This window comes from Tenrec ecaudatus, chromosome 8, assembly GCF_050624435.1.
Source record: "Tenrec ecaudatus isolate mTenEca1 chromosome 8, mTenEca1.hap1, whole genome shotgun sequence".
Taxonomy (NCBI): Eukaryota; Metazoa; Chordata; class Mammalia; order Afrosoricida; family Tenrecidae; genus Tenrec; species Tenrec ecaudatus.
Genome location: NC_134537.1, coordinates 16217583 through 16234005, shown reverse-complemented (window position 1 = coordinate 16234005; position 16423 = coordinate 16217583). Strand labels below are relative to the sequence as shown.

Here is a 16423-nt window from a genome sequence, read left to right as displayed (position 1 = left end):
TATTTTTAGAAATACATATTTCCAAAATAACTGCAATTGAATAAATAAAACAGTTTATTTCTCTTAACACTTTTAAACACAATGTTTTCTTATTTTTTTAGATTTAATTTTTGCTCACGTCCTAAAATTTAATTTTATATCATAAAAGTACTCATGATTTAAGATTTCTTTCTATCCTAAAATTCAATGACTGAACTCTTTGAGAAAAATATTACATAATTCAAGTGATAGCTACATTAGATGCTAAAATAATCCACAATTTGGAATATGTTCTATATTATACAAATAGGAGTGATATATACAAATGCAGTGGAGGGAGTAAGAAACTATAAAACTCATATAACACTAAGAAACTATGAAGCTACAAACTGAAAGTAAGAAACTCATACTTTCCTAGAAAGACTGCTATGTATACCATGGAGTCAGTGGGTACTACTCAGGATGTTTAAATATCACGATCATAATCTTCCATGTAGACTCTGAAAGAATCCTCAGATTCATCTGCTCAGCTGTGTTCTATCAGACATTCTGTAGTACATGAGTATTGCCTGTTGATTTGAAGCGTTATGTTTTTTATATACACAGTTTATTTCAACAGTAATTTTTGGAAGTGTATTTGATCTTCCTACCTAACACTAGTCAGTTCACTGCTGATTTTTTTGCCTTTTGCCCTTGTATTTCTAAAGCACTTTGGGAATGGTATGGAAATACCGTTAAAGGGTCTCCTTTTAGGACAAAGTAATAATTTATAAATTATCAAGGGTTCATGAGGGAGGGGAGATGGGGGAGGGGGAAGCAAAAAAGAGGGGCTTATGCCAAGGGGCTTAGGTGGAGAGCAAATGTTTTGAGAATGATGAGGGCAATGTATGTACAGATGTCCTTTACACAAGTGATGTATGGATGGATTTTGATAAGAATTTTATGATCCCCTAATACAATGATTTTTTAAAAAGAGTGTCCTTTTAAAATTCAGAAAAATATTGAAATTGACTTTCAGCAACTGATAAGATTCTTGAAATAACAACTTCTATTTACAATATATAAAATTCAATTTTCACTTTATGGGTTGAGACTGCTATTTCCTGAATTTGATGTGACATCTATGAAGGTTCTTACTGACTTAAAAGATTGCCATATTTATAGGAAATCAGACATTAGTCTGATTCATATGACTAATATATTTGTATTCTATATTATACCCATGTCAATATAAATTTTATGTATATAGAGAAAGAAAAAATTAAAACTGTATGCTCCAGTATAGCAAACATCTACTCATTTTAATATTAATATCTCTTATAATATTCTGTGGAACGAATATCTCTTTTAATATACTGTAGAACTATAGCAATAATTTTTATCTTAATACACATTAATATCTCTTAATATACTGTGGAACTAAAAAGTGTATCATCTGCTTTGATGATAAAATTTCTTTTAAAAAGGAGTAAAATTTTGACAATCATATTTTATATGATTCACTTATTAATGGTTTAAAAACAGGAAAAAGAAATTGGCATTGTAAGGCATGCATTTAGAATCCATAATATTTGGGGGCTTATGAAAATAATAAATCTAACCTTTCTAGGAAAGAGAAAATGGAGTCAGCACATCCTCCAATTATAGTAAATGAAGATTTAAAGGTTAACTATAGATTTATAAAGAAAACACACACCTATAATATTTCTTCTTCCAAGTATAAGATTGGGTTTTCATACCCCACCATCTCCCTTGAGGTGCTCAAATCAAAATTCTTTATTGTGAAGTACAGTCTCTACATTGAAATACTTTCTTTGGGATGTTGACAAATTCAATTGATGCAGTGGTCCTCTTGGAGACACTCTACCCGTAACACTAGCTTAATATAGCAAGACAAACATTGCAAAATGTCTTGAAAAGTGGAAACAAAATATTTAACTGAATGGCTCTAGGATTAAGTCAAATAGACACACACACAATTAAAGAATATCATTAAACATTTTTTGCTATTTAGAATACTATACTTTCTAGATATTCAAATAATGTATCAACATTAGAGATACTTGGCATATACTCACATTTGTTTAGATTAGAAATTATAACAAGTTTTTAAAAAACTATATATTATTAAATGGAGCTAATACATATTTCATTCCATAGTTCAATCATATCAAGCTGAATCATACTATTGCTACCACAGTTTCCTCTTCTTCCTGGCTTCCTTGACATCATCTCCAGTCCCTCTCTCCCCAACCACAACCACGGTATGCACCGCTCCCTCCACCTCCCCTCCTTATTCTACTTGTTGTCCTTATAGTTTCGTCAATCCTGGGTTTTATATACTGAAACATAGCAAAACAAATACGCAACTCCAAGAGGGTGACCTCTAACGACATTACACCCTAACACAAGCAAACAGAAAACAACCAAACAAAAATACAGAAAGTGTTGAAAACCAGATCAGGTCCAACATGCATCAGAGGGGAGATCAACTGACAAAGTTTTAACTGTTCAGGTCTGATTTATACCTGTGATCTTCTATACTCATCTCTGCAGTGCACTCGGTTAAGTAACCACTTTCCTCTAATCCCTCAATGGTGGCTCGAGGGTGTGGCAGTTACATAATCTACTGTCAACTTGAGCGAAGGGATGGAGTCTAGCTTCAATCAAGTCAGAGCCAGTGAGGCCTCTGGGTGGGCATGGCCTGTGTGGGCAGAATCCTTAGGATTCTGGGAACTCACGTCTTCCTCCCTGGAGGCAGGACACAGACCATCCCTGCAACATTCCTATGGACAAGCCACATTTTGCCCAGCTGATGGTGTCAGAGTCCTGGAGATGGCGGAGCCACTTGGAGACCCACACCACCCACTGGCCTCTGACTGTCCTGCATTCTGTCATCGCATGTGTTGTATGAGTGTAAAGAGGAACTTATAGACTGGTTTTAGACATATGGGCTAATATTGGACTTACAGACTTGATCTGGACTGGGCTTGGATATTTTCTTAATATACAATTACTCTTTGATATAAAACTCTCTCTTATACACATGAGTCTCTCTGGGTTTTTTCTCTAGTCTACCCAGACTGACACGAAATTAATTCCGAGGCTTATTTCCTATGTGGTTCCTACAAACTAATCTTGGGATCCCACTGTCATTCATAGCCTTCTGGAAACCGGATTCCCACAATTAGGCTCTGATACTAATCCCTCCTTTGATATCAGATTAGATGATTTACAATCCTTTGGTGACTGATGATGCTGTGTCTTTTACCCCTTGGACTTAGTTGACATCTCATTTAGATGGATGGATGCTTGTTTGAAGACAACCTTTAAGACCCCCGACACCATTTTATCTGATAGCCGGGACCATCTAATTTCTTCACCACATTTTGCTACAGAACCCATATCTTTTGGGTTCCCTTCCTGAGCATAACCAGTTTTTTTAAGAATTTGAAAAACCGTACTAGAAAATCTATTATTGTGAATACAACATGTATTTGAAACTAAAAAAAATTAAAGATATTTGGTCTCTACCTTTTTTTCTCTCTTACTTTATATAGGTCTACTAAGCTAAATGTTTCAAGACTACAGGATAGACTCAGGCCCTATAAAATGATTTAAAAAAAGGATAAAGTCATTCTGTTCAAAGTCTGCCTCTACTCTACAGTTATCAAAATAAGTACACTGTTACCATTCTCTAACTATAATAACACTATTATAGCTGGTATAAACATGTTTTAATCATGACAAATACAATTTCAGATTCTTATGGTAGAAGTCATACACTTAACGTAATGTGTTAGTGGAATATGATTCCATTAATCAAAGTGATCCTACTCAATCAACTTAAAATGATGATTGAAAGTGAAGTGCAATTAACATGAACTAAAATGGTTAGAAATAAGTTATCTCAGTGCTTCTCACCCAGGAACCCTGGTGGCATGATGATTGATTGCTCCCTGAGCTGCTAACTGCAAGGTGAGCACTTTGAAACCACGAGTTGCTTCTCAGAGAAAGACAGGGCTTTCTACTCTCGCAAAGTGTTAGTCCTAGAAACTCATAAGGTTTCAGCTGTCTGATAGGGTTTACTATGAATCAACATTGACTCAATGACAGTGATTTTCATAACTGAAGATCCCATTTGTAACCTTTAATAACACTTCTGAAAAAGAGTTAAATATAGATATTAAGGAAGTACCAATATTTTATTGTTCAAATAGAAACCATGAGTCTTTATTTCTAGGCTTTACATGAATACTACTTTGTTCTGTAATTGATGTCCCTATGACTTTCATCATACATATAGTGAGAATAAACATAACATTCTTAGGACATATGATTTGCCTATAATAAGCAAATAATTTATGTAAATAAAAGATCAATTTATAGATTATATAAAGTGGTAGAAATATATGATAATTTAAAGAAATATGCATAATACTCTACTTTTTATTTTTTAAATAACATTATTAAATATTAAAACACCAATTTAATTAATCAAATTGAGAAAATTAAGTGAGGGCAAGTCCATTGGCAAATTGAGCGACCTCATATTCAGGATTAGGTCATTTTCTGGTTTTCAGATGAAAATGTACAAGGGTGCTGCAAAGCTTGATGTTCAACCTCTTGAAGAGACCACTGGACATATGGGTGCTGTAGCAAATTGTGGTGAGGAAATTAGATGCTGTTTGCCTATCAGAAATAATAGCGTCTGTGGTCTTAAAGGCTTATTTTCAAACAAATCTAGGCTAGGTGTCAACTAAGTCCATATGAAAGAAGCACGCCCACCCGCGTGATCCAAGGATTGCAAATAATATAATTCAAAACTCAAAGAAGAAATAGCATCAAAGCTTAAATCGTGAGTGTCCACCCAGGGATTAAGCCCCTACTGCATTCCCCCTGATCACAGTGCAGGGATGTGAACAGCCCTGCTAATCAGACAGCATTGCGAAGTCAATTCTTTGCATCCATTTTCAATCTGTTGCAGTACTTTTTTAAAGTGTAGTCAACAAATCCTCATGGATTACGGCCCTGGTGAATCCCTTCTGGACATGGACCAGGGATGTGAACAGCATAGCTAACATGAAAGGTAGATTGTCACAGATAACTGCACTGAAATGTAGAGTGTCACAGATGCAGTTAGCTTATATTCAGCACACTATCATTTGATCTTCCTTATAATACATTCAACATCGTTCTAGTTTTTAATATTTTCTGCTGTCTTTTTAATCTGTTTTACTGTTATACTTGTTATAATTTTCTTTGTTTATTTCTAATGTTTCACCTATCAAGGATGGGTAAATCTATGGAGACAGCAACTGGATTAATGATTCCTTGGGAGTGTGTCAGAGAAGGTTGGGAGGCATAGGGACTTAACTGCGATGAGTACAAGAATTAATAAAATGTTCCAGGACTCATTGAGGGGATGACTGCACATCTCTTCTTGAATTGTATGCTATGCAAAGTATATGTCAATAAATCAATTGGACATTTTAAAAATCTAAAATAAAATAATTGTTTATGTTAATGGCATATAAATAGAAAGATAATGGCATTTTTCCACAAAACGTTGCTTCTAAGTTCTATCATCTATGGTGTTCAGGATAATAAGCATCATAAATTATCACTATGCATATGATTTGTGCCTAAGTAGACGTAGAAACAGAAATTCTAGTTTTATTTCACGTTAATTAATTTTTATTTAAATATACATAGTTCATATCTACATCTTACTTATTTGGAACTCCAACCTCATATATCAAAATATCTCCCTAATATTTCAAGCAAGATGACCGATAACTCTTTAAACCAATACATGTTCAATGTTAACTACATTATCACTTCTTATAAAAATAAAATAAAACAAAAACATTCCCACTGAGTTGATTCCTGACTTGTATTGGTCCTATATAACGGAGATTATATAGGACCTATATATAGTTTGGGGTTTCTGAGACTGTAAATCTTTATAGGAACAGTTAGACTCATCTTTCACATACTTTGGACGCTCTATCACAAAAAATCTGTCCCTGGAAAAGGACTTCATGATTGACATAGAGAGTCAGCCCTAAAGAGCAAGACCCTCAATGACTCACCCAGATGCTACGACAAAACAAACCACACCAAACTCACTGCTTTGGAGTCAATTCTGACTCATAGCAACCCCAACGGGTCTTGAGTTTCCAAGACTGAACCTTTACAAGAGCAGAAAGCCTCAGCTTTCTCCTGTAGAGTCACTGGTGACTCCAACTGCAAACTTTGTGGCCTATAGCTCAACACATAACCCACTCCACCTTCAGGGCTGCGTGGCTTCAATAATGGGCTCAACTCAAACAGCTGTGCGAGTGGCACAGGACCCGGCTGTGTTCTGTCATGTTGTAGAGTTGGAATCAACTTGACCGCACCTCACAAAAACGTTACCGTATGAAACCAATGCTGAAACCAACTCCATAGCTATCGAGGAGATTCTGACTTAGAATGACTCTAAAGAGAGTCTCTGAGGCTGTGAATCTTTGGGAGCTGAGAGCCTTCACTTTATCTTTTGGAGCAACTAGTGGTCTTGAACTGCTGACCTCGTGTTAGCAGTCCAGTGCTTACCCCAAATCACCACCTGCCCCCCAAATCGCATGCTCTTCCCAATCAGTATACCCTGATGCCTTGTATCCCAATATACCATCTCGTCATCTTCTCCATGAGAAGGTATTTAAGGTATTTAAGGAATTTAAATATACCTTAAATCTAATTTCTTTGGGGAATTATTCTTCAGATTTTCTAAGCAGAGGTGAAAGCCCCATTGTCTGTCTTCCTCTACTCCGAACACATTACTGCTATCTCTTACAGTATACTATTTTGAATGATTTACATACCTGTTGGGTCTACCCTTGTGTATTATTTGTGTTTTTCAAATGTTTTTTTTTCTATGCTTGGCTTAACAAGGCCTGCTAGAAAGCTTAGATACCTAATAATAATTAATGTGCTACATGTTGAAAATTTAGAAACATAAGTAGAAAATTCCCAGGAGTGGATGGAGATATAATCCTATTTCAGAACATGGACTATGCTGATTTTTATTCGCTTATTAAAGGATTAAGCAGGTAGGATTTATATTGGTATTTAATTCATGTTTAGTCTTTGAAGGAATTAGTTTAGCTTCTGCTAATTAACAAACATTTGCTATTTTGTAAATGGCAATTATAGTGGATAAGAAAAACATCTTCAACTCATATGCAGTGTGTGCTTTTCTTCGACCGACCTGTGCTGTCCCAACTGATAATTCTGAGGCTTTGATGGATAGCAGGGGCTGACAGCAAGTTTGGACCTCAGTCATTATTTTCCTTGGTTGCATATTTTAGAACAAAAATACAATTCCCATGATGATTTTTGTAAGTGTCCTTAGAAAAATAGTAACAATCAAAAAAGTCCTCAAAAAACACACAAAAACTATAGGACAACACTGAAACTGCTTTCAAGTAGTTGTACAGGAAATTCACTTTTCATGCCGCGTGAGTTTGATGCAGATGTCCTTCCTATAGGATATCATTGAGAATGAAGAGATTATACAGTAAACCAATTATATAATATCCACTAGGTTATGATGCTATGTAAGTTATAACATCGTCTCTTATGTTACGTAAAGCATACCACATACACTTTTGATACATAGTATGTGTATGTGGTATGCTTACATAACATTACATTCTATTTGCTCCTAATGTGCCACTGGGAGTAAGGCTGAATTTGATAGTAATGAATGCCGCTGTTGTTTCATGTGGGCGGTGCCTGCTGTCAAGTTGTTTAGTTACTACATAAATGAATTTTGGAGATTTGTGTTTACTCAAATGTGCTTCAGAAGAAAGGTATGATGATCTACTCCTGCAATTTTTCATTCAAAACCCCATGGAGGATCGTTCTATGCTGACATGGGATTGTCATGTAGTAAAGGCAAATCTACAGCAACACTGTTGTAGTACTTTATACTCTGTTGTTAATGCTAGTCATCAACTTTGCAAAAATTACATGTTATACTCTATTTTGATATGTTCCCTAAAAGTATATTCTCATTATTTAGTTTAATTATATGCGTTCATATCTAAGTTATGATTCTACCTTTCATTTCATTGTTTTTGCCTCAAAGTAAAAGCAAAATAATAACTTTTTGAGAAAATGCAGCTGAAGACCTACTTTAAAGATTGTAGAATTAGTATGTTTTAATGTGTTATATGTATATTATGCTTTTAAATAAATACATACATCATCCATCTCTTGCAATCACACAGAAACCAGTAAGGTAGAATACCTCAAATCTACTCCATTTTGATGTAGAAAATACAATAAATTTCTACTATGTAGTATACTAAATGATATAATATAGAACTAAAACTATTTTCCTGAATTCCTAGGTGGTTAAACAAACTTCTATGAGTTTAACAGATTAATAGTAAGCAAACAATGACAACAACAAAATTCCTGACCACTGAGTTGATTCCAACTCACACTGAACCAGGAAGACGGAGTAGACCTGCTTCATAGTGTTTCTAAGATAGTACTCTCTACAGCGCAGACAGCTACACCCATCTCTAGCTGAGTCACTGACATGTTAACTATCACAAGACCAGGACTTTTACAAATTTAATCGACATTTTCATGATGTTCTTGATCAGAGAATGTTTTGCATGGAAAATAATTATCTATATACTACTCCTTTTCATTATGCCGCAAGTTCAACCATTGGTGAAATAAGGCTGAATCTATGAAGCAAAATTTCTTCCCTTGTCCTATGTTTGTAACATAAGTGATTATCATCAGATGAACATAATAAATATACGGAATCCTAAAGATTATCCCAGAGCTCTTGCTTTTATGTTTAAGCATCTTTTAAAAAACTTTGGGTAAATAGCTTTTTACATATCAAATCTATTTGGAAGATATGCAGGATATGATTGGAATGTCTACCAATAACTGTATCAAATTGTCTTCTCCTTAGTAATCATGTATCATGTCTAAGACTAAGTAGGGATCTCTTACTCTCCTCCATCCTTCCTGAACCATCACTCTCCCCCAGCATCCTTTCAACAGCCATAGTTCCAAGACCTCAAGCACCTACAATTTGTCTGTATAACCCTAAAGTAAAAGCCTAGCATTTCTCAGGATTAAGAATTTCACATAAATGGACACTATCATCCCATTATTTGTACATGTGATATTAACATGGTCTGAAATTACCCCTTCCATACGCCCACACACAATTATAATTGATTATAATGATCCAAAGCAAATAAGGAAAAAAATGGAGAAAATCTTATGATTCTATTTTCCAAAAATGTTTTGCTTTAAACCAACAAGCAAAAACTTAGGTCTAAACTCAAAATATCAAAATATTTCAATGAACGAAACAAAACAACAATAATATCATTAAAACTCTAGATATTCTACCACCAAAAGGCAAATTAAAGAGACTTTGGTAAATGTAAAAATTCATAAAATGTAATTTGCTGACAGAATATTAAAATTATTTTATCTATGTTTTAATATTTAATTTTCAGTATGATCTAAAACTCATGACTAAGGCACAATAGCAAAAGTCTAAAGAGGTCCACCATAAATAGAAAACATTCTTACTATAAACTGATTATTTTTCTTTGAAATTTGAAATGTTTTATTGAAACTAAGAAGTACCTGAAACAAGAAGGTGTAATATTGAAACAAACTTTGAAGATGTATAAATACAAACATCTCATTTGTATGGCCTTTAGTGAAAACTGAAGGGGTATGCTTAAGAATATATCACAAATTTACTTTCATATTAAGAAAAATTACTTTTTATAAATATTGATTTGGAAAACAAATCATCAGTCTGCATCTGTAGATCAAAATGCTTATCTTTACCATTTAATAAATAAATATTAGAGGCACTAAAATTATCTAAAAAGACCAAAGTACATAAATTTCCTTTGGTAATTTTTTTATATTTGTTCCATTCACATATTGAAAAGAACACCTTTCCACCCTGTTATTGAATGCCTCCCATTCCTACCTTAGTAATGGTCTCATGAAGGGTGAATAAAGGATCCATTTCTTCAATGTTTGCTTTGTGTTGAGGAAAAAGGGCCTCATAGAGAAAGCTTGGACCCTGTGGAAAATTAGAAAGGAAACATTTAAAACTCTTCATTGATTTGTTCTTCAAGTGCATATTGAATTTTCTTTAAAGACTCAAAAGGACTCTAAATTGCTTTAAGGTCTTTGTTGATTGTTGAACTGCATTCTTCTGATTTAATAAACCTATCACAGATTACTACTAAATTAAAATAAGGCTAGAATTCACAAACTCTTAACCTTATATGTATTGATAAATGGATATCTTTTTATAAAAAAGATAATTATTAAGTTTCTATATATTTTGTTCTTTTTCCCCAACGCACACATTCATGCAGTGAGACACCCTGAATATACAATTCATATCTGAAAACTCTTTTTACTTTATATATTTTATTTTTAAATCAGATTGAATTCAATGCTTTAGACAAACATTATTACCAACCAGAAATGTGAACACGAAGTGTATATGGTATTTTAAATATTACAAAACTAACTTCAGATAATACTAAAATTGTAAGGCAATACTGAAACATATCTAGGGTTGAACTGCTTTGTGATTTTTTATGCTATCGATAACACATTGCAGCAAACCCTTAGTGTTAAGATGATTGAACTAAGTCAATTAGAGATATTATAATTGCTTCATTTTGTACTTACAGATATCATCAAACTTCTGAATAGTAGGAGACATGAGATTCTAATCCGTTAACTATCTAAAATAACACTCTTACAGTCATCAACATTAATATCTCATGAAATATTATTTAGCATATAAATAAAGATTTTACTTGAAAACCTGAAGGAACTTGCATTACTTAAACTAGAAAATGGAATTTTGAGACAGGGTATGTGTGCACATGGATGGATCCCAACCAAACCCAGTCCACTGTCACAGAATTGATGCTGACTCATAGATGGCTAGATATCCAGATAGATATTTTTCCAGATAACTGTTTTGGGGAAGAGAGATTCAACCGAATCTCCATCAGTGACTCAGTACTAAAGAATAACAAAGTTAAGCTTAATTTTATTAGAGTGACTTATTATATCACTCCAAAATCAGATTACTTTGAAATATCACAATCATAGAATGGAACATTAGGATCATGTACTTGAGGAACTCTGAAGACATACACATGAGAACTTTAATCAACATCATTCTAATTCCCCTTTTCAGAATCTCCTTAGGTGATTTTTTCTTAACTCTCTGATTTCAACTATGAATTTAAGCAAACAGTTCTCAACTTCCCTATGTTTGTCTTTGTACTATGTTAAACAATTCTGGAACAAGAAATACTTTCCCCTCTCTACGTTATAATACGGATATCAAGCAATATAAACCTGGCTGATTAGCATAGATCCACTTTGAGATATAGTTATGAAATAGCTTAATTATCAAACTTGTTTGTCAAAAGCCATTTCAATTCTCTTTGTATGATGGGCCATAAAATAGTACATGAAATCCTATAGATATTTTAATCAATTTATTCATTTTGAGCAACTCTGAGACTCAGTTGAACTGGTATTCTCCCTGACTTTGCTAATCAACAGGTCCTCTGGATGTCTTTGTGATGCTCGACAAATATATGTTACAATTACAGTTTTAACATTTAATAATTGTGACACTTTAAGTCTCTCTTTTTTTAATTCATTTTATTGGGGGCTCATACAACTCTTATCACAATTCATACATACATGAATTGTGTAAAGCACATTTTTACATTCATTTGTTGCCCTCATCATTCTCAAAACATTTACTCTCTGCTTAAGCCCTTGGCATCAGCTCATTCCCCCCCTCCCTCTCTGCTCCCACCTCCCACATGAACCCTTGATAATTTATAAATTATTTTCTCATATCTTACACACTGTCCAACATCTCCCTTCACCCACTTTTCTGTTGTCTGTCCTCCAGGGAGGAGGTTATATGTAGATCCCTGTAATCAGTTCCCCCTTTCTACTCTACCTTCCTATCACCACTCTCAGCACTGGTCCTGAAGGGATCTTCTGTCCTGGATCCCCTGGGTTTCCAGTTCCTGTCTGTGCCAGTGTACATCCTCGGGTCTAGCCGGATTTGTAAGGTAGAATTTGGATCATGATAATGGGGGTGAGGAATCATACAAGAACTAGAGGAAAGTTATATGTTTTATTATGGCTACATGGCACTGTGACCGGCTGGTCTCCTCCCCATAACCCTTCTCAAATGGGATGTCCAGTTACCTAGAGATGGGCTTTGGATCTCTACTCTGCACTCTGCCTCATTACAATGTATGATTTTTTGTTCTTTCATGCATGATACCTAATTCTTTCAACACCTCGTGCTCACACAGGCTGGTGTGCTTCTTCCACGTGGGCTTGGTTGCTTCTGAGCTAGATGGCCACTTGTTTATCTTCAAGCCTTTAAGACCCTAGACATTATATCTTTTGATAGCCGGGCACCATCAGCTTTCTTCACCACATTTGCTTATGCCCCTATTTATCTTCAGCGATCATATCAGGCAAGTGAACAAACAGTAATATGATTTTTTGTTCTTTGATGCCTGATAACTGATCCCTTCAGCACCTTGTGATCACACAGGCTGGTGTGCTTCTTCCATGTTAAGTCTCTTAATTAAAAAGTAGTTAACTTATCAAAGATTACACAAGAATTCTTGTGCAAGAATTCACATTTTACAGAGATGCTTTGAATCATGCAATATTATGGCACATAACACCTATTATGTCAATAACATTGGTAAATTTGCTAAAATATAAAATTCATGATGATAGTAGAGGGTGTTAGTGATAGTCACTATAAGGACAGTAATATGAACAATATAGGCTTGGTGGTCATCATACACAGAGGATTTCTTATGATAGGATGCAGCATATGATATAATCTATAGTATCTATCAATTATTTTATTAAAAATTTAAATAGTTAGAATTTAAATATATTTCTTTTTCCAAATAGAGATAACTTTGATTTTATTTTACTGAAATATATCATTGATGATCAGCTGCATTCTTTTCCATTTCATCACTAAACTTTGAAGTCTTTAAGAGAGTTGGTCCCAAAGGTAGTTTTCAATAAACTTCCCAATTTTTAAAAATTTTATTAGTTTACTTAGCAAACCTTAACTTCATAAATACTGCAAAGGCAAAATATCACTCAGCCTCAGATCGAATGATCCCATAAGAATGTAAGTTGGGCATTATAATTAATGAGTTTTTTATTGAACTTTCAATTATTCAGTGGCAGAACACATTAATTTAAAATTATCCATATGTGCCTTATGCTCCAATGTAATTCTCTTTTCTCTGGCTTCTTCACTGAATCAACCCATATCATTCTCTGTTTCTGTTGTCTAATCTATTTAATTAGTTTAAAAATACTCATTAATATTTAATATGTGCCCAATGATGTGCTAAAAATAGAACAGTGTCCTTGATCTCATGGATTTTGATATACTGGGACTTGGAGACATAATTAATCAAACATAACTATTTCTCAAAATATTAAGTGTTTATGAAAACTCCTTTTTGTATACTAGTGAGTATAATAATGCTTATTAAAATGAGATGTTCATATATTGACTTAAATGTGAAACAAATTAAATATGCACATTTTGTGAAATTTATCTTCTATTATATTAAGTATGGAAATGCTTTCAAATAGCTGTTGATTTCTGTAGATGAAGAGAGGAAGTACAGTAGCATTACCCAATTAAACTGATGCTTTCCTTTAAAACAATTCACTGGTAGATTGAAGTAACATACTGTTGGATATGTGGAGGATGATTTTTTAAAGAATCATCAATTGAAATATAAATTTTAGACAGAAGGCTTTCACAATATTGCAGTACTTAATAGTAAAAATATAAGTTTGATAAAGGTTTAAGATAAAATAAATATGTGGGATGAGAAAAGTTAGTCAATCTAACCATCTATGGTCCATTGATTTTAGACATGGGTGTTAAATCCATTTAATGGCAGAAGAAACAGTTTCTTTCAAAAAATGAACTTGGTAAAATGGAATTTATATAAACAGAAATAGAAAACAAGGTCATACCTCCCTGTCTACAAAAAAATTAATTCAAAATAGATTAAGAACCTACATCATAAATTTAAATGTATAGAGTTCTGAAAGAAAATACAGGAGCAAAGCTTTGGGACCTATTTTTTTTTCAAATATGTTTGATAGATCATCAAACATAACAATGAATACATGGGCAATAGAAAAGAGATAACTGAGATTTTATAAAAATTAACACATATTCTTATCGAAGAATTGTAATCAAATTAATAGAGACAACCACAAAGAAAAGAAAAAAAATCTTTGGGAATGGTGTAACTGGAAAACACCTGACACCTAATACAGAAATCCTCTACAACTTCACACCATAAAGACAACTCAAGCAAATGCTGATGTGAATTTCACACAAGAGGATATCAAAGGAGCAGCAGCCATGGGGAAAAAGATAATTAATGCTATTAGCAATCTAAGAGATGCACATTAAAACACAACAAAATACCATTCCACTCGCAACAGAATGGACAATACTAAATGACAGTAGAAATATACAAAAACAAAACAAACTCATGACATTGATCGGATACCAACTGATCGCCACCCTACTTGGGTGTTCCAAGAGTTGTAAATCTGTAAGGAAGAAGGCCTCCTCATCCTTTTACTGAGGAGAAGCTAGTGGTTTTGAATCGCCATTATTTCTTTTCATTCCCAACTGTTTCTGGCATGCAATTCATATATTACGCAATTCAATCATTCCATCACATTAAGAAGAGTTACGCACTCATCACCGCAATCAGGGTGAGAACGTGTTCTTCATGCTTGTACTCACTGTTATTAGCTCCTCATTTCTCTCTAACCACCCCTGCCATGCCCCCAAGGAATCATGATCCAGTTACTATCTCTACAGATTTACCCAGCCTGAATTTCATACAGAGTAAAAACACTAAAAAAGCAAGCAAGCTGAACTAACAAGAATCATAAAATAAAATAAATAACCTCAATAAAACAGAAAGTAGAAAATATTAAAATGGAGATCATATTTAAATGGATCCTAAGGGAGCTCTAATGACAGGGTGCTACATTTTAACCAAACTGCATCGGCCAAAATCCACTTTCCGATGAACCGCCTATCTTGATGGTTACCTGACACCGACACCAGGGTTCCTTAATAAAAATCATAATTATAAAATGATAAATACTGGAAGGGACATGGAGAAATTAGAACTCTTCTCCACTGTTGCTGGGAATGCAAACTGGCACAGCTGTTAGACAATCCAGTTTGGTGGGTCTTCAAAATTAATAGAGGCAAAGCTTCCATATGATCAAGCAATTTCCCTCCGAGGTATGTGCCGCAGGGATCTGATAGAAGTGACAAAAGCAGACATAGGCACATTTATGATCACGGTAGCATTATTCACAGTAGCAAAATCATGGGGAGGGGAAACAAACCTTACGTGCCTTTCAACAGACAATTGAAAGGAAACAGGTGCATACGAGAGGCTTCCAAAAGCTTTGGGGAAAACGGAATTGAAAGTTAACCAAAGATTCACACAAACTTTCTGAAGTGTAATATTACTCAGCAATAAAGAAAACAGAATTTCCAAAACATTTCAGAGCATTGAATGAACTTGGAGGATAACATGATTAGTGAAATAAATCAATCACTTGTTCTCATTTTATTAAATAAAAATGGTAAATCTTCAGCAATCAATATAATAGTGGTAGAAGGTTAGAGAACAGGGTGATTGTTAGGTAAGTGTAACACAAAATGAGGGTAAAGTACATATAACGTGATAAAGGTAAAAGTACACATGAGAGAAAGGACTTTTTAGTAATTTGTATAGCATATATAATTTTGAAACAATAAAAATAACCAAAAAGTCCCTATATATGGATGTATGTAAGAATGTGCTCATGAATATATATGTATATAAATACGCAGCTATTTGAATATATGCACATATATTGATATGTGTAAATTAGCATACAGGGGACACCATTATAGATATTTATTAAGATAATGAAATACTACAGAGGATTGTATTTCTGAGTTTGAAGGATTAGGATCATAGTCTACGGGAAAACTGTTAAGAGTAAATAAAATTATGTTCTACATGCAAGCTTGATGAGTACTGTGTGGGTTATTAAAAGTTTGTTAGTGGCAATCTAGGAGATGAGCAACTATTGGTCTTTACTCACCAAGAATAAAAGCAAAAGAAGAGATAGAAGTCTTGTGGTAGTATAATCCTGTCAATTTGAGGATTAAGAGGGAAGGGATGGAGCCTAACCTGTCAAAAGTTGTATAGCCAACGAGGCCTCTGCATGGGCATGGCAATCTTCT

The 16423-nt window shown here is 34.0% G+C and overlaps 1 protein-coding gene across 5 annotated transcripts in view; it reads right to left on the bottom strand.

Moving 5' to 3' along the window:
• NAALADL2 (N-acetylated alpha-linked acidic dipeptidase like 2) overlaps positions 1 to 16423 on the bottom strand; it is a 1559949-nt gene that overhangs the window by 192581 nt on the left and 1350945 nt on the right. For all 5 annotated transcript variants that reach the window (XM_075556048.1, XM_075556051.1, XM_075556049.1 and 2 more), the window contains one exon: positions 10013 to 10108. In XM_075556048.1, the coding sequence (XP_075412163.1) occupies positions 10013 to 10108 (96 nt within the window). The remainder of the gene's footprint in view (positions 1 to 10012; positions 10109 to 16423) is intronic.